Source organism: Pipra filicauda, unplaced genomic scaffold, assembly GCF_003945595.2.
Source record: "Pipra filicauda isolate LSUMZ 115617 unplaced genomic scaffold, ASM394559v2 scaffold330_size805480_pilon, whole genome shotgun sequence".
Lineage (NCBI taxonomy): Eukaryota > Metazoa > Chordata > Aves > Passeriformes > Pipridae > Pipra > Pipra filicauda.
Window position 1 is genome coordinate 625,573 of NW_024104455.1, and position 26,349 is coordinate 651,921.

Below are 26,349 nucleotides of genomic sequence, written 5' to 3' on the forward strand. Positions count from 1 at the left end.
TGTTCCCAGGCAGGAGTCACCAAACCCAACCCTCAGGACATGAGCTCCAATGTCCCCTCCTTCAGTGCCACAAGGCTTGGGCTGCAACAGGAACGTTCAGGCTCGTTTTTTGGGAACAGCCCCAGGGCTTCTGCTGAGGGCTCACAGGAGGGACAAATGCCCAGGAAGAGCTGGTCCATCATGTCAAATCCAGGAGGAACCCAGTGGGACAGAGGAGTGCTCAGGGAGCAGAGCAGGGCCTGTTTTCCTCCTGGATTTTCAACAGATTGCAAGAATTTTATAATTGGAGAGTCCCTGTGCTGTTTGTGACTACAACCACGGGGAGAATGGAGGCAGAGTGGCAGCAAGATCACTGTTCTGGCATTCAAACAGGGAGATTTTGGGACAAATTCAAATAAATCCCAGATTTCCTGGCTTGGACATCACCTTTACCTGTGTGTGCACAGTCCTGTACTCACACACCTGAACTGCACAGGCTCCAACGTGTTCCAAGCCTAAAGCTCAATAAAGCCTCAATAAAGGGGCTTTAATCCCAGGATTTTTAGCTCAGGCACATCCCCTTGGAGTCAGAACCTTTGAGGAATGGGAGGACACATCTCCCTACAAATCTATCCTGGAGCAAGACAAAGCAGAGTAGACTTGAGAAGAGGCTGAATATTTGGAAGACACTCAGCAGAAGAAAGGTCAGAGAGTCATCTAAAAAAAGGTCCCAAGTGGTTAAGATGGTTTTAAAAACTGGGAAAAAAACCCTCTTCCAGCCTAATAGTTTATTCTCTCTGGTTTCATTATTTGCATTTAGCAAAGCCCTTAAGGAAACAAGTCTTAAACCATCAGATTTCAGACACACAGGTTTGAAGCCACCTGCCACATTTGACAAGTTTTAAGTTTATGGACTCGTACAAGTATTAAATTTATTATTATTAATATTATAAGAAATAAGAAAAGCCTTATTGCAGGCTCTTGGTAGGTACTGGAGAGCACAGAAGGGGAAAAAAAAGCAGCAACATTCAAATATGAAAAAAATCTTCGTGTCTTATGAGATACATGGGCATCATTAGTTCTGATTCCACAACTACTTAAGGGGTAAATGAGCTGCTTCCCACAACAAATTCTGGAAAAGACAGAATTCTAAATTAAAATACCCATGAAATTCTGGAAAGAGACAGAATTTAAATTAAAATATCTTATGTCACTGTCCTATAGTACTTACTTACCACATCCTACATAAACACTTGCAGCTCTGCAGAGCTGTCACACCCCTGGAAGCAGGAATAATTAAATTAACCTTTGAGGAATTCTGCCAATCCACCAGTTTTCAGTGTCATTTCATCTCCCAAACTGCCAGTGTTTTGTTTGTTACTTTTCTTCAAGGTGTTTAAGAGCATTCTCACACCTCAGCATACACCCAGGTGGTAAAAACTGAATTATATATAATAAAATAACTATTCTGAGACATTGCAGACTGCCTGGGTGATCACACCGAAACCAGAAATACATTCACAGTTCCTATAAGAGCCTGCAGTTTTATTATTAAAGATATTTTTTGTTATCCACCTTATTTATTATAAATCAAACAGGTACAAGCAAGGAAATGGTGCAGCCAGTGTGCAGCTTTCAGAGCAAGGGAATCCTCAGCTCACTCAAAGAAACCGTTTTTGGACTAAAATGATGGACAGAAGTGGGAAAAATCCCCCCAAAAATCACAGAAGGAACCATGGCCTGCACTTCAGGCTTCAGGCTTTGCTCCAAAATCCAGTTCCAAAATCCAGCAGCACTTGAAGCAACATTTTCTTGCTTCTCTGCAATAACATGAACAGCAATTTAAAGGAACTGAGCCTCCAGTGCAAAGTTAAACTCAGAGAACAGAATTCCCCCGGGAGCAACACAAGCACCACTTTTAATGCCACTTCCTTAAACAAAATGCTAAATTAAACAGAGCATAAACAACTCAGAACTGCACCTCGATCCTGGCAAATATTTTAAATAAACTGCTGAAATTGTTACCAACTTCCAGAGAATTTTCTGAGACACTTTAAAACCTGAACTTTTACTTTCCTCTAAAAATCACAAGCTCTGCATTGGAGATCTTGTACTATTCCTATTGTTGCCAAAAGTTTGGAGTTTTAAAATGGATAACTGCCCTGGCAAGTCCAGCTGAAGCAGCTTGTGATCCTGCAAGCCCCTTTCACCAGGTTATTTAAGTCTTTAAAAGGCATTTTCCATACTTTACTTACTGTATTTTGTATCAACACACACATTAAAAAAGTATGTGCAGACACACAAACAAAATTATATATATTTTTGGATGTAAAAGGGCACAGAGTGTATCTTCATCACAGCCAAACCTTTAAAGAGCATCAGGTATTAGAAAATACTCTGTGACCGAAAATAAAGTTAAAAATAGGTGTTCTTGTTAGATACAGACAGGGTCCCTTAACTGCATGTCCTCTTTTCCATATAAAAGGAGTTTATATGTAATTTTTAATTTATGTTTAGGTAAGACAATCCCTTCAGGAGGAGAATAACAAGCTGCTTTCCTGAAGTCACTCCAGAAGAAAGTCTCCCAAGCCAAGCAGAAGGAATCCATGTGTCTGCAGTGATGAAGCTGAAAGCAACAAAAATGAGTGGAGAAGTAAAAACCTCCTGGAATTTATTCTACTTTTAAAGAAAAAAAAAAATTAAAATTCCCAAAAGTCTTCTGCAGAAGAAACTGGAGTTTCCAAAAGTGCAGCCTGTGGCACAAATGTCCTTGTTAAATATAGATATTATTGTGACTTTCAGTGGCTGTCAGGAACTTCTTCAACATCTTTGTGCTTTCAGATGCATCCTGGAAAAGGGAAGAGATGATCAGGATTAACCACATTCCTGGGAATAAAACCAACCCAAAAAGCCCCACCATTCCCATTTTTATTCCTCTGAATACCAGTTTTATTAAAATATTAACTGTATTAAAATAGTAACTGTGAGCCAAACCTGCTCAAGGTTCCACAGGAATGTGCAGTTCAGCCATAAAATGGGATTTATTATTTTGCATCCCTCCTCACTTGGATAGGAGAGGAAGAACCTGAGTATTTGTTACTGTTCTCCTTCAGATTTTAAATATGTACAGTCAGACTTATTTAGCAAACCAGAATAAGCTGTACTGAAAAAAATTAATTTGCAATTCCCACATATATAGCTGAAATAAATATCTCAGTACACACAGACCTCTCTTACCATTTAAATATAAGTTCAACTGAGTGTTTTGAACCAACCATACTCCAACTAAAAACATTTAGAAAGAGGCAAACCAGTCACTTTAGTAATGCCCTGATTTCACAGCTGCTTGACTGGTGCAAAAATGTTGGGAATCATCTTTAGAAATTCAGTCTTTTAGTTCCAAAAAGAAGTTATAGGTCAAAATGAGTGTTTTAAGGAGATTTCATGTGTGGCACGAGCTACAGAGGCAGAACAGAGCCCTGAATGTAGGATGGAAAAAGCCATGAAAACAGAAAGGTTTTAACACGAGACACTTCCCCAAAGGAAACTGCAGCTTAAACAAGCACAAAAAAAGCACTCCCTGATATGTTATTGCTCCTACAAGAGCCTGAAAAGTCAAAGTGAAGTTTTGAGGGCACCTGTAGATTCATTATTTCTGAGAGCACAGATGTCACAGCAGGCACAATTCCAGAAATCACCGGCCCCCTGTCCCTAAAATCCCTATTTTTCTGCCTTTTCAGATGGAATCTTCACCAACAGCAGAATGCAAGAGGTGAAAGACACACAGAAATAGCCCAAACCTCCCAGTAATTCTTAAATATGGGATTTTTACCTTGACTAAACTCTTGAGGACTTTAGAAGAAAGCAGAGGCTTGAAGGCTTCAATTGTCACCGTGTCCAGTTTGATGACATCAGTGTAGCACTGGTACAGCACTGCAGGGATCTGCCAGACCTGGCAGTAACTCAAAACTAAACCAAAAGGAAAAGAAAACGGGGTTTAATTTCAGCAGAGAAGGAATCTCAGCCCTGTGTATAAAAATGACAGCTTGAAACGTGTGAAAGTTTATAAATTAACTGCTCCAGCCACCCCTCATCCCACGGGAACACCAGGAAATAAACCACCAAAAACGAGTTCAGTGCAGCTGGTGTTCCTTCCTGGCAAATACTTTAACTGGAAATTGGGTATTATTGGTAAATAAACTGTGTATTAACTGGAAAATGTGTATTACTGGTAAAGAAAAATAACAGGAGCTTCTGCTAAAAAAGAAAAAAAAAAAAAAAAAGAATTAAAACCAAACAGGCACCAAAAAAAAAAGTGTGAACGAGACAAAATCATCTACTTTTAGCCCCTGCCAGACAAGTTTTTCCTCATGTTGCTATTATTTTATTCTAAAGTAAAAGCCTGAGGGGTTTATTAGATTATATAATAAAACTGAATCTAACTTTTGCATGAGGCCAATCAGTAGCATTTTGAAACGTTACCTGTAATATGCAGAAATAACTTTATGAGCTTTTGCTTGGATGCTCAGATGAAAGTAATTCTTAATAAAACCTACTTAGTTCATCAGTAAAATTCCCAAAAACCCAACGTACAATGTGCTTTGTGAGGCTACAGTGAAGAATTTTCTAGTACTTCTGTCCCACACTTGAGAGGTAAAAGGATTTGTGGGTGGTTTTGAAATTCATCCTTATTTTCTAGGGTAAGATGTGAAAACTTCAGGGGTTAATTATCCAAAAAGGTCACTTTTCAGCCAGCTGACATGATTAAATAAGAACTCTAATTGCAGTGGGATGCTCCTCCAAGTGAATTTTGTGTTGCCACCACCAGCAGCCTTGTAAATAACTGGAATTATAAATAATTGGAACTGTAAATAGTTGGAATTGCAAATAACTGGAATTGTAAATAATTGCCAAATACCAGCAGCAGGAAGATCCCTCACAATGTTGGGCTGTTCCAGCAGTGGGCAGCAAACCTGCTCCTGGAATTCTTTGGTCTTCAAGGCTTTCAGGAATGGAGATGCAAGTGTTAAAGTGGATTCCTGAGTTTTATAATCAGCCACGGGGCACGTTGAAAGGATGGTTACCTGCAAACCTTCCTTTTGCATGGAGCCAAAAACCTGGAATTAAAAAAAAAAAAACAAAAACAAAAAACACATCAGGAAAATTTATCTTCCCTGTGACAGCATCAAAACCCAAATATTAATTTTGATTTCAGAGCAAAGGGCAGTTTAACTCGGGGTTGCAGGACAATTTGAACCGGAAATTTTCAGGCAGAAATTTCCCACGCACTTCTCTTGGCATGAACATAAAAAAAAACCCCACCCAAAAGAACAGCTAAAATATTTACCAAGTCTAGTGATTTTCTGGAGATTTTTTAGGTTTTCAGCACTGCAAATATATCAGTACTTACTATTTTTATTCGTGGTGATTGTGGGAAGAAAAAGGACTCCAAATGAAACCAGGCAGCTCACTAAGCTGCAGGACATTTGAAATGGGAACTGTGCTTTCCAGATGTTCTACAACACTAAAAGAATCTTTATTTTAAACACTCAGATTTAATTCTATTCAAGCTGAAAGGAGAAAGAGGACTTCAAATTTTCCTGTAGTTTTCCTCAAATTCAATGAAGAGAGCTTTAAAGCCACTGTACAAAACATTCTCTTGGATTCATTGCTTGCCATCAAAAAAACACCAACACGAGAGAAGGAAATAGGGAATTTTTTAGATGTGACAGAAACTTGCCTGTTTCTGTCTATGCCCCAATCACAGGAGGGAAGCTGCCTGTCCCTTCACATCAGGGTAGTAGCAAACTGATAAAAAACTCATATATTTTCCATTTGCTTTGTTGGGAACACTGGTTGGAACGCTGGGAACAGTGGCTGGAATGCACAACTGCAAAACCCCGTCTGTCCTCATTTCCCAGTGATCCCTTTTCTGAGAGAACACACGCAGAGGCAAAAAATCTGCCTCCTGGAGACTGAAGCTGCTCAGTTAATCAGGGTTTACACACACAGGACAGGTCTGTAATTCACATTAAAAGCAACAGATCACCAGCACAACGTTTCTGCCGTGCAGTTAAACCCACCAAGAACCACGAAGCCTAAAAATACTCAGGAACACTGTTCCTGAACAGCCACACTGGAAATCACACATATCCACACACAGCTGCAGAACCACAAAACGGGGAAGACAAGGAAACCACAGCCACCTTTCTTTCACAATCCCAGTTTAAATCAAGTGCAAGAACGTGTGGAAAACAGCAACCCCCCCAGTGTTTTAGGTCTCAGGGTCTCTAAGCCTGACTTGATCCCCAGCCCCAGCCTTACACAAAGGGCTTTAGAATCTCTGCCTGTCCTTCAGCCCAGCAGAGGTTTCAAGGTGGGGAGGCAGGTTAGCAGACAGACAGCAAGATCAAATAAGCCACACCTCCCTCAGGCAAAGCAGTGACCCAAATCCATCAAGAAAATCACCAGCCACAACATTCACCCCCAGCTTTTATCTTATTAAAACCAACATGATGGTATTTGGAGGGACTTGGATGACCCAGCAGCCTTCCTGTACCTGAATGATGCCGGGGGGAGGCACTGGGAATATTAAATCTATAGGAAAGTGGGATAAATGCTGCTTTGGAGGCACCTTGCTCCTTGTGAAAGGCACAGAACACACCCATGAACAGACACCATCCCTCAGGATTCTCCCAACAGGTTTGGCTGGTGATTCCTTGGCAGCTGCACAAATGCAGCTGTGTTACTGCATTTTAAGGAAGGATCCTCCAGGAGCTGAAATGCAGCTGAAATAAGCCCTGCAAAATTAAAGCCAAACAGGAAAAAGGGTTTGGAAAATCAAAACTGTCCAAAAGATGCAACTGCACTGAGCTGGGAGGTTACAGCAGAGACAACTGGTAGCATCTGGAAGGAGACTCCACAGAATCTGCAGGGAGTAAATCCGTGCATTTGCTGAATATTTAAACAAAGAAAGCCACTGGAAAAAGTTATTTCCAACACTGTCATGCTCAGAGTATCAGAGAAGAGGCCCTCACACTAAGCTGAAGATCCCCACCCCTAAGATTTCATCACTCAGTTTGTTGTCTTGCCAGTTTTACCTTCTCAAGCCACTGGAACTGTTGATCCTCAGCCACGTAGCAACTACACTGGCACAGTAGAACCTTAAAAAAAATTTAAAAATGGTGTAAACAAATGGTTTAAAAGGCACAACAACAGCTCATAATCACGTGTAAAAGTGATGTGGCTGTAGACAATAGCTTGTTCAGTCATTTGGGTTTTTTTAAACTCTATTTCAATGAGGATTTTTCACTTTGGACTGAGTTTCACACAGCAGAACTTCACATGGTTTTAGTGAGCATCAACCCTTGAGATTATTTATGAGATTCATCCAGAACCCTGCAGCCTGAACACTCTGGGGGCGGATGGAACTGCTCCCATTTTAACAGAGCTAAATCACAGAGGAACAAGTGTTTAAGTCACTTACTGTGGGGTCTGATATTAATCTGTAGAACAAACAGAAAGAATCTGTGGGGAGGACATTTGTGGCGCTGGATGTTCGACACCACTCATTCCACAGCTTCACGACTCCAACCACTTCCCAGCACACAGAATCCAGAATAAAAGACGACAGGAAAGCTGCAAAACCCAATAAACATCATTAACTTATGAGTAATAAAATCTCTGTTGTACCAATAAATACCTGAATTAGATTATCCCTTTGCGACCTGAAGCAAAAATAACTCATTTTTATCAACATGCATTTAATGGCCAAATCCAGGAGAGATCAACAATATTAATAACCCCACTGTATCAAAATTTGTGAGATAAAGAGCAGTTCTACATATAGAGATCCACAACATCAAAAATTGTGTTCTTAGGAATTATACCATTACAGTCAACTTCAATTCCTTTAGTATAAGCTAAGGATGTGAATATTAAGTTTCCAACACTTCTTGACATACCAGATATAACAGATTAAATATAAAAATCACTGAAGCAGAATTATTACACTGGTTCTAGAAAGCAGAGAAAAGAGTGTGGCAAATATATTCATCCATCAAATTCCTGTCAAAAGCTACAGAACACAGATCCCGAACAGCTATTACCATTTTTCAAGGAAAAACCTGAACAAAAACCAAACCAGTAAGCTTGGATATGAACTAAATGCCATCTAAATGGGACATAAATGCAAGCAAGACTTAAAACTTCTTCATGCCCACAGGGAAACAGCTACCAAAAACCCCTCCAGTTTAAGTGTGTGTGGGAAGAGCAGAGGGTGTTTTAAGCCTCTAGGCCTGATGAGTAAACAACCACCTGAAAAGAGGGTATGTTAGAACTGGAATGTGAAAAAGGGACTGACTGAGCAAGAAAACAAAAGTTTAACACCCCCCTCCCAAACACTGCCCATTAGAAATTAAAGAAATTACAGCTTACTGACCCATATTTGACAGATCCCTGTTTCACAAGACTGAACTGCACTGAGCAACTTACTACTATCAGCAGAAAACTTTTGCCAATTAAAGGATAATTCAGGAGAGTTTACCAAACAAAAGTCAGGTAAAGGGAAAGAGGAGCTGTCCCAAATAAAAGCCCAACCCTAAACATACTTTGCTTCTGCCCTTCACCTGAAAATACAACAATTTTCAGGAGGAATAAACAGCTGGCACAAAAAGCATGTTTTATATGTACAGACTAAGTTTAGCTCTGGGTTAAAACTCTGCTCCTAAATGAGGAGCTGGACATCCAGTACCTAAAGGGGCCTTACAAGAGGGACGGAAAGGGACTTTTCACCATGACATGGAGTGACAGGAAAAGGGGGAATGGCCTTAAGATGAAAGAGGGCAGGGTTAGATTGGATTTTAGGAAGAAATTCTTCCCTGTGAGGGTGGGGAGGCCCTGGCACAGGTTGCCCAGAGAAGCTGTGGCTGCCCCTGGATCCCTGGAAGTGTCCAAGGCCAGATTGGACGGGGCTTGGAGCAACCTGGGCTGGTGGAAGGTGTCCCTGCCCATGGCAGGGGGTGGCACTGGGTGAGCTTTAAGGTCCCTTCCAATCCAAACCATTCCATGAGCTGTGGGTAAGGGTGGTGTTTAAGGTCTTTTCCAACCCAAACCACTCCATGATTCTATCCTTAAGGACCACTCTTCCAGCAGAGACCAACGTTAAAACAGACTAAGGCAAAGGCAGAGTCCAGGCACACCCACACCTCCCTCCCACCTCCTGCCTCCTCGAACTCGCCCCCACACAAGCCAGCAGTGTTCGATCCCCCCCGGGCCGGTTCCACACCCACCTGCCGCGTTCCGCCCTATGGCCACGACGAACCTGGAGCACGCCAAGGGCCGCTGGGCCAGCCCGCTCCACAGCACCTCGATCTCCCTGCGGAAACAGCCACTGAGCACCCCGAGCCGGGAGAGACCCCCAAGGATCATCCAGTCCAACCCCCGGCCCTGCCCAGGACACCCCAACACTCCCCCCTGTCCCTCAGAGCGTTGTCCAAACCCTCCTGGAGCTCTGGCAGCCTTGGGGCCGTGCCCACTGCCCTGGGGAGCCTGGGCAGTGCCCACCACCCTCTGGGGGGAGAACCTTGTCCCGACACCCGCCCTCAGCAGCGCTGCCCCCTCCCCGCCCGGAGCCGCCCGCACCTTTTCTTTTCCAGCTCCCTGCGGATCTCGCGGTCCTCGGGGGTCTCCTCCCGCTCCTCCTCCTCCTCGTCCAGCCCGGCCCGGGACGGGGCCACCACCACCTCCCCGAAGAAGGTCGCCATGGCCGCCCCGCGCCTGCGCGGCCCCGCCCCGGGAGGGCCGGGACAGACTCCCGGGATCACGGGATCGTCCACGTGGGAAGGAACCTTGCCCTCATCCCGAGCCGCCGTCACCCCGCGGGATCGCCCCGGAACCACCTCTGCAAGTGCCACATCGGGACAGACGCCTCTAGAACGCGAGTCCTGCACCGCCCCGGGCAACTCGTTACGATGCTTACCCACCCTTTCCGAGAAGGAATTTTTCCTAATATCCCATCTAACCTCACCCGGCTCAACGTGATGCCGTTTCGCCCTGTCCCTTGTTCCCTGGGAGCAGAGCCCGACCCCCCCCGGCTCCCCCCTCCTGTCAGGGGGTTGCAGAGCCAGAAGGTCCCCCCTGAGCCTCCTTTTCTCCAGGCTGAGCCCCCCCAGCTCCCTCAGCCCCTCCTGCTGCTCCAGCCCCTTCCCCAGCTCCGTTCCCTTCCCTGTACACGCTCCAGCCCCTCCAGGTCTCTCTTCCACGAGGTTCCAGACCTGGACACAGCCCTGGAGGTCCCTCAGCAGTGGCAGCAGAGGGGACAATCCCTGCCCTGGGACTGTGCCCACACTATTTCTGATCCAGGTGCCATTGGGCTCTTGCCCCCCTGGGCTCGTGTCCAGCCACTGTCACCAGCACCCCCAGGGCCTTTCCCATCCCCTCTGCCCCAGCCTGGGGCATTCCTGGGGTTGTTGTGAGCCAAAGGCCCTCGGACATGTTGCAAAGAAGAGCACAGTGACATGACAGGTGTATGAACAGCTTTACTTTGGTCCACTAATAACATGTACATCATAAAAGTCTTCAATACTAAAGAATTTGATTCCTTTATGATTCTGTCCTGCACTTTCTTACTGCTTCCCTCTGTTCATGCTGCCTGTTCACTATCACAGATTCAGGTCCTGCTTTAAAACAAACAAAAACACCCTCCAAAGTTATATTAAATAAAGATCCTACTTTTACATTGCTTTACTTCCCTGAGTACAGCTGGACCAAACCAAGAATGCTGACTAAAACAACCAGGAAGGTGAAGAACTGCCAGTTCTGCAAGAGTCAGCATGCTCATTTAAATAAATTAAAAATAAATAAACTCTTAGAAGGTCAAAGGGTCAAAAATCCCTTTCCAGTTTAACCATTTCCCTTCCCACTGGCTCTTTGGAACCTGTCTGTGTGTATAAAATTAGGAAATAAAAAGCAGCATGTGCTTTGCTCGGAAAATAAAGTGTTAGGGTCCCTAAGCCAGTGATTCCCTCTGGGATATACAAATCCTGAGGAGAGAACCTTCTCCCAAAGCTTTCAGGGATCACCAGGAACATGTGTGAGTGCAGGATGACAGGATACAGCATCTGAGAAAGGGTGAGAAAGAAAACCAGCTTAGTAAATCTAAGCCTGAACTAGAAATACAAAGCTACCAGCCCAGTTTCAGCTGTTTAAACTGAAAATGAATAAAAACTCTGCCATTCACTTCAGAGCTCCTGTACCAGTATTTATTCCCACGGTGGAGGTTGCACTCCACAGGACACTGATCCTAAGCAGCTGCTGAGCAATGCAGTTTATGGAAAATATAAAAAATATCAGTGGACTTAACTCTTGTTTTAACAAAGTTTGCCCCTAAAAGGCAAGATACACAAAACCACCTTGAAACTTCATCACTAAACACAACTGTGTTCGTATTTTAGAAACGAAATAATGAACCCAGATAAACATTTATCCTGAATTTACAAAACTCTGCTGTGCCCCATTAAGGACTATGCCCTAAATAAAATTTCCTGGGACAAAAATGATTTAACTTAGGTTATTTTTGAACTTCACATTGAAGTTATAAAGGGAAAAAAAAAACCGAGTATTTCTCTATGCTGAGATTAAAAAAGAGTATTTCTCTATGCCGAGATAAAAAAAGAGTATTTCTCTATGCCAAGATAATGTTCTGGAAAGCAGAGTGATGTGATGGTAAACACACACAGTGTCAGTGAGGTTGTTGGAGAAGTGGCTCTCACTGACTGACTCCCTTTTCCATGATCCACTTCCATTTGTACAGGGAGTTCTGCCATTAATGACTCTTGTTGTGCAGCTGCACTAACTTTTTAATCCCCAAGCCCTTCCAGATCCTATTACCAAGTCCAATCTGCTGGAAAACTAATTCACAAACCTGTATTTCAGTTCAAAGGAGCTGGGTTAGGCTAAATCTGATAGTCTAATTCTAACACATCTTCTATTGAACAACGAGATCAGGAACTGCCAAATTTTCCAAGTGTGGGAAAAGGAACCTGCAGAGAGGGAGGAGGAAACCTGGAGTGGGGAAGGACAGAGATTTCCTGGAGCTGGGCTGTGTGGCTCCCACCAGCACAACTCCAAGGAAAATGTACGAATTTAGAGTTGCTCTGTGTTCTCATTGTTAATACCTGTTCAAGCAGGAACTCGCACGTTTTTCCTGGGGGAATTTTCTATTTTCTACACAAGAATTCTTTCCTGTCAACAACAGCCACCTCAAACATTCTGAAAACAGGAGATGAACTGCAATGGTGAGAAACTGGAAAGGTTTAATCAGTGGGAAATCTAACATTCAAGCACTTGAAATATGGAGGAACAACAGTAGCAAAAAGGTCTGGAATGTCAGAATCCTCCACCTCAACCTTTCCACGCATAAAGAAAACAGAACAAAGTGTTTTGTTTGTTTTTCTATTTTATAAAGAAAACACACAAAAACCCTTAGGCCCAAGAGTTCACCTGCATGTCATAATCTTAAAAGTTTACAGTATAGAAGTCACATTAATGATCAAAGTACTACCTGTCAGCAGAACCCTCTTCACCAGCACCAAGAGCCTCTGGAATTGGCAAATTCACTTCTTCACTGGTAACTGGGCATCAGTAATGGAAGTACAGAACATTTTAACATCTGCACTAAATCAAGTTGTGAAGTTATCAGCCTTCTCACTCCTCTTTTGATGCAAGGCTTGCATCCAACCAGGTTTTTCTAGTGTGTACTATTACTTAGAAGCCTGTTACTATTGTAGATGATCTCATACAGCATTAGAGATGTTTGAAATCTGTTCTTGAATGTTGCATGACCTAGGTAGTATTTCATTGCAGCACCCATAACAATAATACTCAACATACTGCTATTAACCTGTTTGCAGTGTTTTAACATCTTTTAACTCTTGTTATATGTAATAAAATACCAGTAAAGACAAAAAAATTGCCCCTATAATGAGGCACATTTTGGCATCTGTGCTAAATGCTGCTACATGGGCAGGCAAGTGCAAGTCAAAAATACGAAAAGGAGAAAAGTCATCATCTAATCACATTCGTAACTTTTTCATAGAAAAATATAAATATATTCCCTGAAATGTAGGACGAAGAAGAGCCAGCATCCATCGGAGGAGTTCTAGTGCTATTACCATTAAAAAAAAAAAAAAACCAACAAAACAAAACAAAACAAAAAAAATAATAAAACAAACAAACAAACAAAAAGAAGGTGGCCTGCTGGCTTTCCTTGTTTAAGGTTACGTGTCGCAGTCCCCGTCGTCGTCGCCGTCGTGGTACCGCACAGTCCGTCTGCCGCCGTTCCGCGTGCGGATCTTGGAGCGCTGGTTGGCCCGCCGGTATTTGGTGTATTCCACGTCTTCCGAGTCGTGCTCCTGGCTGGGTTTCCAGCGTTTCCTCTGCTGGGGTCTCCTGCAAGGCTTCAGGGAGTTGGGGTTGGTGATTTCTTTCCTGCTGGTTCTCGGTTTCCTTTTCCTCTTCCTCGTTTCCGTGGCATCGCTGCAGACGCTGTTTTCAGTCCCAGAGTCCGAGTCGGAAAAGCAATTGAAACTGCCTTTGGAACTTCCTGCAGTCCCAGCTGCTTCCACGTCCTCTGACACCGAGCTTTTCTCCTCTTTCTTCCCCCTGGTTTCAGATTCTGTTGTTTCTTTGGAGCCACCCAACAGTTTTGATCTTTTGGAAGAAGCTCGAGATTTTTTATTTGCTGCTACTCTGGTAGTTTTAGTTTCGGGTTTAGCCAAGTCAGAATCTACCTCCTCTTCAGAGTTACTCGTACAATGGTTGTGGGCTGAGGCTGACTTCCTAGAAACCCCCCAGCTCCTCCCATTTTCCACCCTGTGGTTGGTGGAATTCTCCTCTGAAGAGTCATAGTCAAGATTATTCAGCGCCCCAGCACAGACTGATTTATGTGCCTGCCTGTGGTTCTGCTTTTGAGTCTCTGCCTCAGATTCAGTTTTTTCATTCTCAGACTCACTGATATATTTCCTTTTAGGAGCAGATGACTCAGGGCAGGAAGGTTTTTTCCTGCCAGAAAACTGCTCTTTCTCATTCTCAGACCTCAAAGAAGCGTCTCCCTCCACGCTGTCAACCAGCTTCTTCCTGCACACCCCGGGCGCGGTGCCCGGGAGCTGCTTTCGGTTCTTTTTTACTGTGCAAACGCTTTCTGAGCTCGATAATTCTTCCTTGGCATCACTCATGATCTTAATTTTGTTGGCTGCCAGGGTGGCACATCTGCGGGGGTTCTTCTTCTCATTGGACATCTTGATGTGCTTCTTGTAGTTGATGATGCAGGTCCTGCTCCGCAGCACTTTCCCACTTTGTCCTGTCTCCTCACTCGTTGATTCTGCAAAATAAACATGTGAAAGTTCTTTTTAATGCCTTACATCCCTGATATAATTAGTTTATTAAGCACAAACGCTGCCACCTTTAATAAATTACACAAAAGTGTTTGGTTTTTCTTTAATTTTAACTGTTCTGTGTAATTTATCTTAAGCCTTTACTGAAAACACAGTCCCAGGGATACTTTTCACTCTTGGGATTGCTCTGTTGTTCCTTTCCAACCCTTTATCATCTCATCCTTTAGCATCACTCTGCTAATTAGCTCAGAAATGACAAATTACCTACCTTAGTAAACAACTGCTTTCCTATTACTAATACTTATTATCATCTTACCAGAATAAAACTTGCAAAATTAATTACACATTTCAGACCTTTTGTTTCTAAAAATAGATTATAATATTTTGTGTATATATTATTTATATTTCATAATTTTAAATGGTTTCACATGCAGAGAGATTTAAACCCTTCAGTTCCTTAGTGACTTAAACACTGAGATTGCTGCTGACAGTGAATCTTCCACTCAGTAGTTTGATTTTTAACACAGAACTTCTGATGTTGGAATTTAAAACAAATTTTCCATCTGTAAATCCTGTGAATGATGCTGTGTGAAGATTAATGGTATGAATGTTTCCCTTCTAAATAAAAGAATTGTTCATATGTATCAATTAAAATCAAAAGCACAAGTTCTTGAAGTAAATTTAAAAAAATAAGAGGGAAAAGTTATGGGACATAAATTCCAGTACCAATATTAACAACCTCTTCATACACTAAATCTGGTCCTTATTTCAATGTAAATCCTTCATGAACTGCTCAGTATATTCTTATTTTGACATTTCCAAAGGATAATTCATCTCCTGTCTTTTCTAACAGCTTCCAGGAATTATCCATGAATACTACTACTGTTACTACTTGTACTGGGTGATTTTATGGCCAAAACACAACACCTTCCTGCTGAATACTGCAAAATATTGTACAAAAGGTGAATGAATTCACAGATTAAAAAAATGAAGGATTAAATCTTAAATTATACACTCTTCTCCAATATTATTAAGACTAAAGTTTAAGGAGGCCAGCCCTTGTGCCAGAATATTAAATCTATACTTGGTACACAAGACCTTGAATTGGGAACAAATCTGTATGATAAAGTTCATCCTGAACATCCCAAATGCAAAGGTACAAACAAGTGGCACAGGCAGAAAGGGGGAATATTAAACCAACTCCCCCCAAAAACTGGGAGAGTTTAAAAGACAGAGAGATGGGAAATTCTTGCCCACCAAGCTGTCCTGGAGTTCATAACTCCAAACATGGAATATTGGGTAGGAAAATCCAGCCATAGCTCCAGTCAGCTCGTCTGCAGGGGGTCCTACAGTCCACAAATACTGACCAGCTACAAAATGTATGTGAAAACTTGCCTTTGAATTTTAATACATAAAACCCCATGCTAAATAATATGTATCTATAATATATATTATAGGGAATATAATATACAATTACAGTACTATATATATACACTATATATAGGCTGTGGTTTATACATTAAAATATACTGCATGTTATATATATATTTAAAAAAACCCCTAAAGTAAAGCTTCCACATAAATTGTTTAGATGGTTACTTGTGCACTGTATATATATATATATATATACACACATATACATATATATACATATACATACATATACATATATATATACATATACAAATATATATATACACATATATAAATATATATATACACACACTCACATGTGTATAAAATATACACATTTATTTGAAAATAGATATAATATAAATACAAATGTGTCTATATATGTATTTAAATAAAAGCATGATATGCTCCAGCAGTACCTGAAATGAGGTGCCAGAGAAGCTTGAGAATGGAAATGTTACCAAAAGCTATAAATTCTCACTAAATCAAGTATATGTACAAATATGTTCCCTCTTTGCTGTATTAAGTCTCAAAGTAATGGGTACAGGACTCCCAAAAAACTCCAAAGCAGTTTTATATTTGACTCAGAAGATCTGACATAGGAAGCACATTCAAGTAAGATTTTTCAGTTTTATAAGGCTGTTAAAAAATCTCCCTCCCCCCAATTTTCTTCTCCTCCCCATTTTCCAGCTGGATCCTTTCCCATTGCTAATGATAAAAAAGTAAGAAACATTTTCAGTATGTTTAGCACACAAAAAAACTAAGATCTTAGTATAAAACAAATAAGCATTCCTTGTGGAAATTCATCTGAAGAGATTCAGCTTAGATTTTAGATTCATCTTTAGAGATAATGATTTTCTTCTCAAGATTTTTAAGGCACAGTGAGAGGTTTGGAAGGATGAGACCCGAACACCAAGGTCAGAAGAGTCTTTCAAATTCCAAATCAGGACTAATTCCTTAACAGCAGAGACACATAATGTACAGGACCTGTTTTAATAAACCTCAGCATCGTTGTGATAATCTTAAAAAAGCCCCCCAAACCCCAACTCTCCAAATCACAGCACACACAGTATTTGAGTTACAGACAAACCTATAGAAAAAAAAACCCAAAATCAAAGAATTTAGCTTTTTGAAACAAGTGAAATGATAAATCTTGCTTTGCAAACTGGCTGTGTTAAGGACTCTGACAGATTGAAATCCAGAAGTCAAATCAAGTGACAGGTTCTGGTGCCACCACGGATGTGAGAATAATTAAAACACCTTTCAATCAAATTTGTTTGGAAAAACTCTCAGTAAAGTTACTCAAAGTGAAAATGACTGTTGTAAATCAGTGCCAGCACAGAAAATTTTAACAGGAAATTCAGATAATCTTTACCCACAAACCGAAAGCAAGAAAACTGCAAATCAGAAAGTTCTGGTTACTGAAATTCTCCAAACAAGGAGCAGGTCACAGGGATTTTTCTCTGCCATCCCTCAGTATCAGGTGTTAGAGGCATTAACTTTTAAAATTTTACCTTTTCTAATGATTTTTGGTCTTCCTTTTCTCTTCCTCTTTCTTGCTTTCAAAGGAGTTTCACAGTAATTGCTGTTGTTGGAATCAGCCTCAGAGTCCGTGTCAGAGGAGTGATGGAAGCTGGAACAGGGGCCGGATTTGGAACTCCCTGCAATCCTGGTTGGCACCAAGTTCTCTGAGGGGAAACTTTTCCACTCCTCCCTGGTTTCTGTCTCAGATTCTGCTGTGTCCTCTAAATCACTCAGGACTTTTGCTTTTTTTCCAGAAGCATTGAGCTGCTTGCCAGCTGCCTTCCTGCCATCCCACCGATCCAACTCGGAATCCGCCTCATCCTCCGAGTTGCTCCCTGCAGGTTTATTGTCTGCAGATGTTGATTGGTCACAAACTTTCTGACTGCTCCCATCCTCGGAATTATGGCTTTTGGAGTCCTCCTCTGAAGAGTCTGGGCTGGGACTTTTCCCTTTGGGAGACACAGGACGGGCTGGGCCCCGGAACTGTTTGTGGCCGTTGCTTTGCCAGGTTTTCTGGCACGTCTGCGTGTCCGGCTCGGAATCCGAAGTCCCATTTTCAGATTCACTCACGAATTTCCTCCGTGGAGCAGATGAACCAGGCTGAGAAAGAGTTTTCCTCTTGGTGAGCTGCTCTTCTAATTCTTTCTCACTCTCTGACTTCAAGCCTGTGTCATCCTCGGATCTCTCCAGCAGCATCCTCCGGGCGGCGGCCGAGGCGTTGCGGTGAGGCAGCTTCCTGTTCCTGCAGCCAATTCCAATGCTTTCAGAGCTGGAAACCTCTTCCTCCACGTCACTCATCAGCCTTAATTTATTGGCAGCCACAGCAGCACTTCTTCGTGGGGTTTTCCTGTGTCTGCCAGTGCTGTTGCTGAGGGAGTCAGATGTCACCACGGAAGTGTTTTCAGAGTTACTTACGTACAACTTTTTCCTGACAGTTTTCCTTGTGTTCCCGTTCTCCTGAAGAACTGTTCCTGCAAAGGAAAGCAGAGATTAAAATCTTAAATATAAAAATAGCAGCTTCTGAAGTCTTGTCAAATCTGGGACAGGCTCAAGCCACAGACATGATAAATAAAATACACTCCTGGTAAACAGTCAGGTTGTCATAAATTTCAGATTCACTCTACTTTTGTGAAAATTAGAACTTCTTCACAGATTGTTGCTTTTTCATTAAGATATGAAATGTTGCAAGATATTCCCTCTTGGTTTCTGCCCTCCTTCCCTAAGCACTGAAAAAAAAAAAAACCACTTTAAAAGCTGAGTGGAGTATTTAAGAGCTCCAAAACTGCCATCAGTAAAAAAATTAGTATCTTACCTGTACAACAATTTGAAAAAAAACACACTAACTACACTTATTTTTATATATAACCTATATATGTACTTACAGACACTTGTGTTATTTGATTTGACACTAAAGCCCTCAGCCCTCACCTGTCTGTTTTCTCTGAGCAGCTCGATTCCGGGTCATCCTGCGACTGCTGCCCTTCCTCCTGCACAGCCCGTTGTGCAGAGGGGGGGACACGACAGCCCCAGAACATTCTTTGCTGTCTTCTGAGCTGCTTGTGGAGGATGAAGATGAAGAGGAAGTAGATAAAGAGACCACTGAACCTTCACTTTCTGTTAGAAAAAAAACCAAACAGTAGTTGGCAATTAGAATTCCAAAGGGCTTCCAGTTAGGAGCTATGTTTTGCTGATCCAGGGTATCTTCAATATTTCCTCGCAGCTTTGTCTTAAAATTCACAATCCTGCCTGAATGTCTTACAGGGATGAGATTGGTAGCTCTGCAAAATATCCCACTCCATATTCCTGCAGTGCCAGGAATCTTCTTCAACCTGTGTTTAAGTTGCAATTAAAATACAACAGCTCTTTTCAAGCAACAGGTTTAAAAGAAAAGCTTGTTAAAAAAAACACCACCACAAAACACGTTCTGACAGGTTTCAGCAGGACTTGCATTCTTTGAAATAAGCTGAATTTTTATCAAGGTGAGGTGTAGGGGAAGAAGGGAAAGACAAGAAGGTTTTTATGTCTTGGGGAACTTCAGTAATTTTCTAATTTTGGATGCCAGTTTTCATGTTATATATTTTATATATATATATATATATATATATATAAAACATGAAAACTGGCATCCAAGATTGGAAAATATATATATAGATATATGGACATATAACCTGTATCTTATATAGCACCATCTATCAAATACACTATGCTTTCCAATTGATAGGTTTCTTGATTAATAAATGTTAAGTAAACTGTCTGTATTCTACATGATTTCAAAGCAAAAAGCTATGTTTAGCAGACAGATTTTTTTATAACATTCATAGTAAATAATGTAGTAAGTGTTCAAAATTCAGTAAAATACACAAAATTCTGTATTACACAAAGAAACTAAAGTATACAGAAATCCTGTCTAAAGGATTTCATGTTAAAAATATAAACCGCATTTAACAATTCAGAATGCAAATTATGGCAGTTCATAGAACCACAGAAGAGTTTGGGTTGGAAGGACCTTAAAGGTCATCTCAATCCAAACCCCTGCCATGGGCAGGGACACCTTCCACTAGCCCAGGTTGCTCCAAATCCCATCCAACCTGGCCTTGGACACTTCCAGGGATCCAGGGGCAGCCACAGCTTCTCTGGGCAACCTGGGCCAGGGCCTCCCCATCCTCACAGCCAAGAATTTCTTCCTAATATCCCATCTAACCCTACTCTCTGTTAGTTTGAAGCCATTCCCCCTTGTCCTGCCACTCCATCCCTTGCAAATAGTCTCTCTCCATCTTTCTTGGAGCTCCTTCAGGTCCTGGAAGGCCACAGTTAGGTCATCCCAGAGCCTTCTCTTCTCCAGGCTGAACAATCCCAGCTCTCCCAGCCTTTCCTCCCAGCAGAGCTGCTCCAGCCCTGGGATCCTCTTGGTGCCTGCTCTGGCCTCTCTCCAGCAGCTCCATGTCCTTCCTGTGCTGTTCCCCAGAGCTGGAGCAGCTCTGCAGGGGGGGATCTCACTAAAACAAGTTTATAATATTACAAATGTATAAATTCTAAACTTGCTGACCTGATGATAACGCAGAACAGTTGGTCAGTGTTGTGGCTCTGGCTTTGCCATTCCTCTCAAAGGCTGCCAGGCGCACACAATCCGAGGATTCTCCGGAGGAACTCTGGTTGTATCTCCCAGCGTTCGGCTTATGGCTTGTGACACAGGCGGCTCTGCTTGAGGTAGGTTGGGGGAAAGAATCTTCTTGCTCAGATTCCACTTTTGCCTGAGACTTCAATGGTTTCTGCTTCGAATTTCTAGGGAAAGGGGAAAGAAGGAAAGAAAGAAAAGCAACAGAGGTTGTAAAACTGTCACAGAGAATGGTAATTATGTATTTTAACAACATGTCGCTAATGGAACACCACAGGATTTCAGGGTTATGGAAGGGGAATTACATTTGTAATGAGCTAAAGTGAGACAATTTTAACTCTGACAAGGCTGAACATTAAGTACTTTCATTAAAATAAGTCTGCACTCCTAGTGAAGTCATACAAGAGGAGACATTCTTTCTCTGCTCTGAGCAATGTAATGCTCAATGTCCTCCAGACAATTAATGTCCTCTTACTGTTCACCGGGAAATTTAAACAGCAGCCTCCATTCCTCTTGAATTCCCAGCCTCTGGTTCACTGCCCACCAGCCTCACACCAAGGCAAACTAACATTATTCCACAATAAACTGAGTTTCAAAGACACACAGAAGGTGTAACCTCAGAGAAAATTCCCTGTCTAAAATAAAGAGAAACTCACTGATTTGATTCCTCCTTCCTACACATTCCAGTGCCACCTCAGTCCTGCTCAGCCACTTGTTTACACAGTCACATTCAGCCACCTGTTTTCACACTCAGAACCATTTTAGCACTTGGTTCCTTACACTGCAAGATTTCCAGACATTCATCCAGGGCCACAAGGTGTCTAATGCTTTTTCTGCCATCCAAACCCTCTCCCAGATAGTCCCAAACAAGTCACATACAACTCTCCAGGTATGAGCAGACAGGCAGTTTCAAAGCACAATTTCTGCCTACCTTGGCGTGTGTTTCTTTATCTGAAAATGTAAAAGCAATCCCCTGAAATCAGATTTATTTTTTTTATCTTAAAATTCTTATTCCTAGGCTTTCACTGCCACAGAAGAAAGACTGGACAGCAGCAGAAAGGGAGCATCTCAGTTTTAATAATTTACCATGTTTAGCTTTTGTATTTTGTCCCACTTCATCCCACATATAAATTAAGAATATGAGTTAATGATGTCAAACAGCAATTGGGCCAAAAGCTTGTTTGCCTTCAAAAGAGAAAAGGTAAATCCAGCTGCCAAATGAATGCTACAGCAAGAGACAACTTCCATAAATTCCACAGGACTGACTTTACTCTGGACATGATAAAATATGCAATATATGCAAACTTACCGTTTCACTGCTCGTTATTTCAGTCAAATTAAATATTGACTCCCTGACTCAAATATTGAAAAAAACCCAAAAGTGAACCTCCAACCTTTCCTACTCTTCTGTCCCTTTGCTGTTTCACAGTTTTATGCTACAAAAAACCCACTATTTTTTTGCAACAGAATTATAAAAAAATCTCAAGGAGCTTGCAAACCATTTAATAAACCAACTGTTCTCCTCTTCACAGACTAAATGTGACAGTCAAGATTAATATTAGTGTCTACATCTTGATAATGATTACCTGAGCATTTTGCTGGGCTGCTGCACTGAGCTCTGATTATTGAATCTCCTGGTGTACCTCTGGTTCCTTCGGAGCTTTTCGTTCTGTTTCTGCCCATTTTTGAAATCTGAAACAATTCTTCTTATTTTCTCTTCAAACAGTGCTGACAATCTCAAGGTCATACTGTAAATCTAGGTGAGGAAGTGGCTCATATTAAAACCAAATCCTTTTATCCAAGAATAACAGCTCTAAAATTAAAAACTGTACAGAAAAAGCAGTAGAAAAAGCACATGCAGCCCCATGTAACATTCCAAAATAATACCTCTTTTCATTAAGACATTCATAACCCCCCCAAAATATTTACAGCTACCTTTGATTTTTTGTTTGGAGTATAAGATTTTGCATTACTAAATATTAGCCTTATATCCTTGCACAGTTCCATTGGAGTGTCATAATTCCCAGCTTCCAGAGTTTCTTTCACTGTACCAAAGTCCATTGGAGTGTCTATAATGTTTCTGTAATCCTGGATAAAACAGAGGGGGAAAAAAAAAAAAAAGGATTCTGTGAAGGAAAAAACAACACTTTTGAGGTTTTTTTCCTGTAATTTGAGGGTAGCTAAAATGACACAGATTATTTTCACCTAAAAATGACACAGATTATTTTCACCTAAAAATGACACAGATTATTTTCACCTAAAAATGACACAGATTATCTTCACCTAAAAATGACACAGATTATCTTCACCTAAAATTGACACAGATTATTTTCACCTAAAAATGACAGAGATTATCTTAACCAGCAGTGAAAAACAAGCACCTGTCACAGCAGAAAGCAACGTTTTTGCTGACACTACTTGATTTAAAGTCTCCTCTTCGTTATCCCGTGAATTTTACTATAAGAAATAACTGATCTGGGGTAAAAAACAACAAAAAAAACCCCAAATCAAAACACCTCAATCTTCCTTTCTCTCCTGTTAATGTGTTTTAGAGAACTTTAAGATGTTTTTAAAACCTGAAGTGAGACAAACTCCAAATGAGAAGACCACAGGAAAAGAGTTAGATGCTTGTAAAGAAGTTTTTTTTCCCTTTAAATTAAATTAATTGGGTTTTTAGACAAAAAAAGGGACTGAAAAGTTAGAGAGAATACCACGAACAACTAAAAGAAAGAGAAGGAACAAATCAATTTGAGCTCAGGCTCAATTGACTGGTTTTGTAGATTATCCCTCAATAAACTACTTTTAACTAAGAAAATATAAATTTATCTAAAATTATATTTCCCTATGAAAGCAAGTGGAAAAAAAAGACTCTGAGAAGGTTATTAAGAACAACTTACAGGATATTGATCCAAGTCAACAGGCTGCCTGAAAGGTTCTGAATCTTCACACTGGAAAATTAAATTCACCAGCTCCATGCACTGCTTCTTCCAACAGTTCTCATCATAGCCACCTTTCACACTTTTCCCTTTTTTTAAGCCTCGTCCCTTGGGAAAAAAAAAATAAGGAAAAGCATTACTGAAATACAGCAAGAAAAAATTCAAGTTGATAATCCCCCTGCAATTATTTCTGTGGCAGAAAGATGCACTTCCAAACACTGTTTTATAACAAAGAGTACACTCCTAATATTTACTAATAAAACTGTAAATTTTATTATAAATTTATATTATAAATTATTAAGAAAATCTAGGAAATCATACTATTTTCTTTTACTATATTGAAAAATTTTGAATACTAAGGCACAAACCCCATACCCTCCTGACACATATTATTCTCAAAAGATTTGAATAATATCCTTCACTCAAATATTTTTCCAAGCATGTCAGGGAATAATGATTTTATTTCAGCAGACAGATAACTGAAAACTCTTCACTGGTATCAAACTTGTAAATAATATTTTCCCACACAACTATATAGAATGAGTATAGAAGCATTAAAACAGCAAGGACCTATTTAAGCAAAGCTTTTCCTTCCTTTAAATCCATCAGGAAAATTCTGTTCTGTGAGTGTTGTAAAAGCAAACATCCCTCCCACAGAATTTTGGGTTATATGGTAAAGATCAGCCAACTCACTTTTCTCCTTCTATAGGATGTTCTTGGAACACATTTTTCGTCGTCCTGCACAAAATAAAATCAATCCTCTTCAAAATGATGGATGAAAAAACAGGTGATATGTGCTCAAAGTGTCATTACATTGATATTGTGGTAAAAATGGATTTTTACTCTCAGTTCTCTCAACAAGACAGAAGATGAGCATGAAAAAATACAACACAGCATTTCAGGGACTTGGAAAGCAGTATCTTTGATCCCACCAGAGAAAATTCCTGACTCCAACTCTTGTCCTTATTACAAAGGAAAAGACCACCACCAGGAGTTGCAATAAGAAGATACCCACCAGCTTTGAACCTCAGGGCCTAAATATCATCAGTAATTCAATTCACTGATAATAAATATCGTAAAACATTCATAAAAATTCATAATATAGTCCATGTTTGTATTAGCAAATAGTTCAAAAACATTTGAAGGCTGGTGGTCTTTTCTTACATAAATTACTGGAATTATCCACCCAAATAAACAAGCTCACCAGATCAGCATCATGACAGTCTTGTTCATCATCTGTAGTGCTACAGAGCTCAAAAATGTTTGTACAGTCCTGATCACTGCAATGCAATTAAATCTCTGTTACTGGAAGAGCAAAAGCAGGGCTGTTGTTCCTTAAACTCAACCACAACCAAGAGCTACTTGTAAAAAGGAAGACAGTAACTAAGAATTAATATAGAAATTAGCATTAGGAATTTGAAAGGGGCCTTCCCACTTCTTTCAAAATAAACCTCTCAAGTGGTTTATTAAGTGGTTTATTAAGTGAGTTCCTGCAACTGGAATTACTACCCATGACAGCACAGAACTTACTGTATGGGTTGAACTACTCAACATCCTCAATGTCAAGCAATATTTTGGTACTAAAAATACTATAAATACCAGGGAAAACAAGTTAAAATGCCTCTAAGTTGAACATCTCAGTATTTAAAATAAGATTCAGAAAGAATTATACACCTGTCCCTGCAGTGCACTGAGAAACAAGCAAAAGCAGGACTCACAGCAAAGGGATTATTAAGCTGCTTATACCCTCCCACTGTTGAAGAGCATGAGGGTTCCAACATCATTTAGACTAAAATGCCACTTACTTGATGAACTTTAAGAGCTGGGTAGTGATCTTTTTTGCAGCTCTGGCAATGGCACTCCCAGGCTCATTGAAGGTTCTGGCATTGCTTTCAATGTATCTGACTTCCCAAACCAAAGCTGAGATTCTCCTGCAAATCAGAAAACACTGCACCTTTAAAACTAAAGAAAAGCTTAAAACCAGCAAAAACTGCATCTTAGTAATTTTAATTTTCTGGCCACGTTACATTTAGATGCCCTTTGTTTTGTGTCTCATCAGATCAGTCTCAAGCTTTTCATTCACATGGAAAATGCAAGGAAGCAAAACCAACAGTGCATGTATTGAATGATTTGTTCTCCAACTCGTTATTGATAATTCATCCTCAGAAAGTTTGGGATATAAATTCATACACGGCCATGTAAGCACTAGCATTTGTTACCAGTAAATCATAAAATACCACTGGAATAATCCCGAGGATTGGGGATTCCCTGGAATCTTTAAAAAGAATTTTTAAAAGCTTACATTTCACCTGAACCAAAAGGAGGGGGGGGGGGAAAGTACTGTTTAATCACTGTAAATTATCACATTTCTTCTGGAAACATCAGAAGGTGCTTCCACAAAGCCCTGACAAATGGAACACAACGGAACACAAGTTTTGTTGTATCTGAGGAATTTTTAATTAATAAACACAAGGCACAAGCAATTAAAAGAAAAGTGAAAAGCAGCTTTGTCTAATTAAATTTTTAAAGACAGCTACAAGGTTCCTTTCTGTCTTCCCTCACAGACCTTGCTTTGAGGTCACCAGGCAAAGCAGTGCCCTCTGTAAAATGACAGATGTGAGAAACTGCTACAAATTAAAACTATAACTTGACAGAAATGAGCTCCCACAAATGTGTCATTTCATTTTTATAACTCATTTCTCTAATTCCTTATAGTTGGCAGTTCTTCAACTACAGAATTCCAAATTATTTCCCAAGACATTGTTTCCATCTTACAGAGGAGGAAAACCACGACTAATGACTCTTCACTATATTTAGAGACACCTCAAATGCAGGTCTAGATGAAAAATATATTTAACAGTATTTTAGAGCTATGGACACCCAGCACATCCAGCAAATCAGAACTTTATCACCAATACACTCTCCCCTCCTCCTCTTAAGTTTTATCACTTGAAATGCTGGTGATAATATTTAACATTTCACCTCTGTG

At 40.7% G+C, this 26,349-nt stretch overlaps 2 protein-coding genes across 2 annotated transcripts in view; both read right to left on the reverse strand.

Annotated features, from left to right (window-relative positions):
* Positions 1-878: 878 nt before the first annotated feature.
* On the reverse strand, positions 879-9,779 carry PSMG1 (proteasome assembly chaperone 1). The gene is made up of 7 exons (XM_027736727.2): positions 9,622-9,779; positions 9,270-9,355; positions 7,466-7,617; positions 7,080-7,142; positions 4,898-5,096; positions 3,812-3,948; positions 879-2,827 (listed from the first exon to the last, which is right to left on the reverse strand). The coding sequence occupies exons 1-7, from the start codon at positions 9,741-9,743 to the stop codon at positions 2,753-2,755; spliced, it is 834 nt and encodes a 277-aa protein (XP_027592528.2). The 5' UTR covers positions 9,744-9,779; the 3' UTR covers positions 879-2,752.
* Positions 9,780-10,497: 718 nt separating this feature from the next.
* The window catches only part of BRWD1 (bromodomain and WD repeat domain containing 1), a 47,396-nt gene continuing 31,544 nt past the window's right edge, over positions 10,498-26,349 (reverse strand). Inside the window, exons 32-41 of the mRNA XM_027736721.2 lie at positions 25,166-25,291; positions 24,565-24,640; positions 24,054-24,098; positions 23,322-23,468; positions 22,360-22,512; positions 22,011-22,180; positions 20,356-20,591; positions 18,738-18,923; positions 17,300-18,280; positions 10,498-14,359 (exon numbers count right to left, since the gene is read on the reverse strand). Coding sequence (XP_027592522.1) covers positions 13,257-14,359; positions 17,300-18,280; positions 18,738-18,923; positions 20,356-20,591; positions 22,011-22,180; positions 22,360-22,512; positions 23,322-23,468; positions 24,054-24,098; positions 24,565-24,640; positions 25,166-25,291 — 3,223 coding nt within the window. The 3' untranslated portion in view covers positions 10,498-13,256. The remainder of the gene's footprint in view (positions 14,360-17,299; positions 18,281-18,737; positions 18,924-20,355; positions 20,592-22,010; positions 22,181-22,359; positions 22,513-23,321; positions 23,469-24,053; positions 24,099-24,564; positions 24,641-25,165; positions 25,292-26,349) is intronic.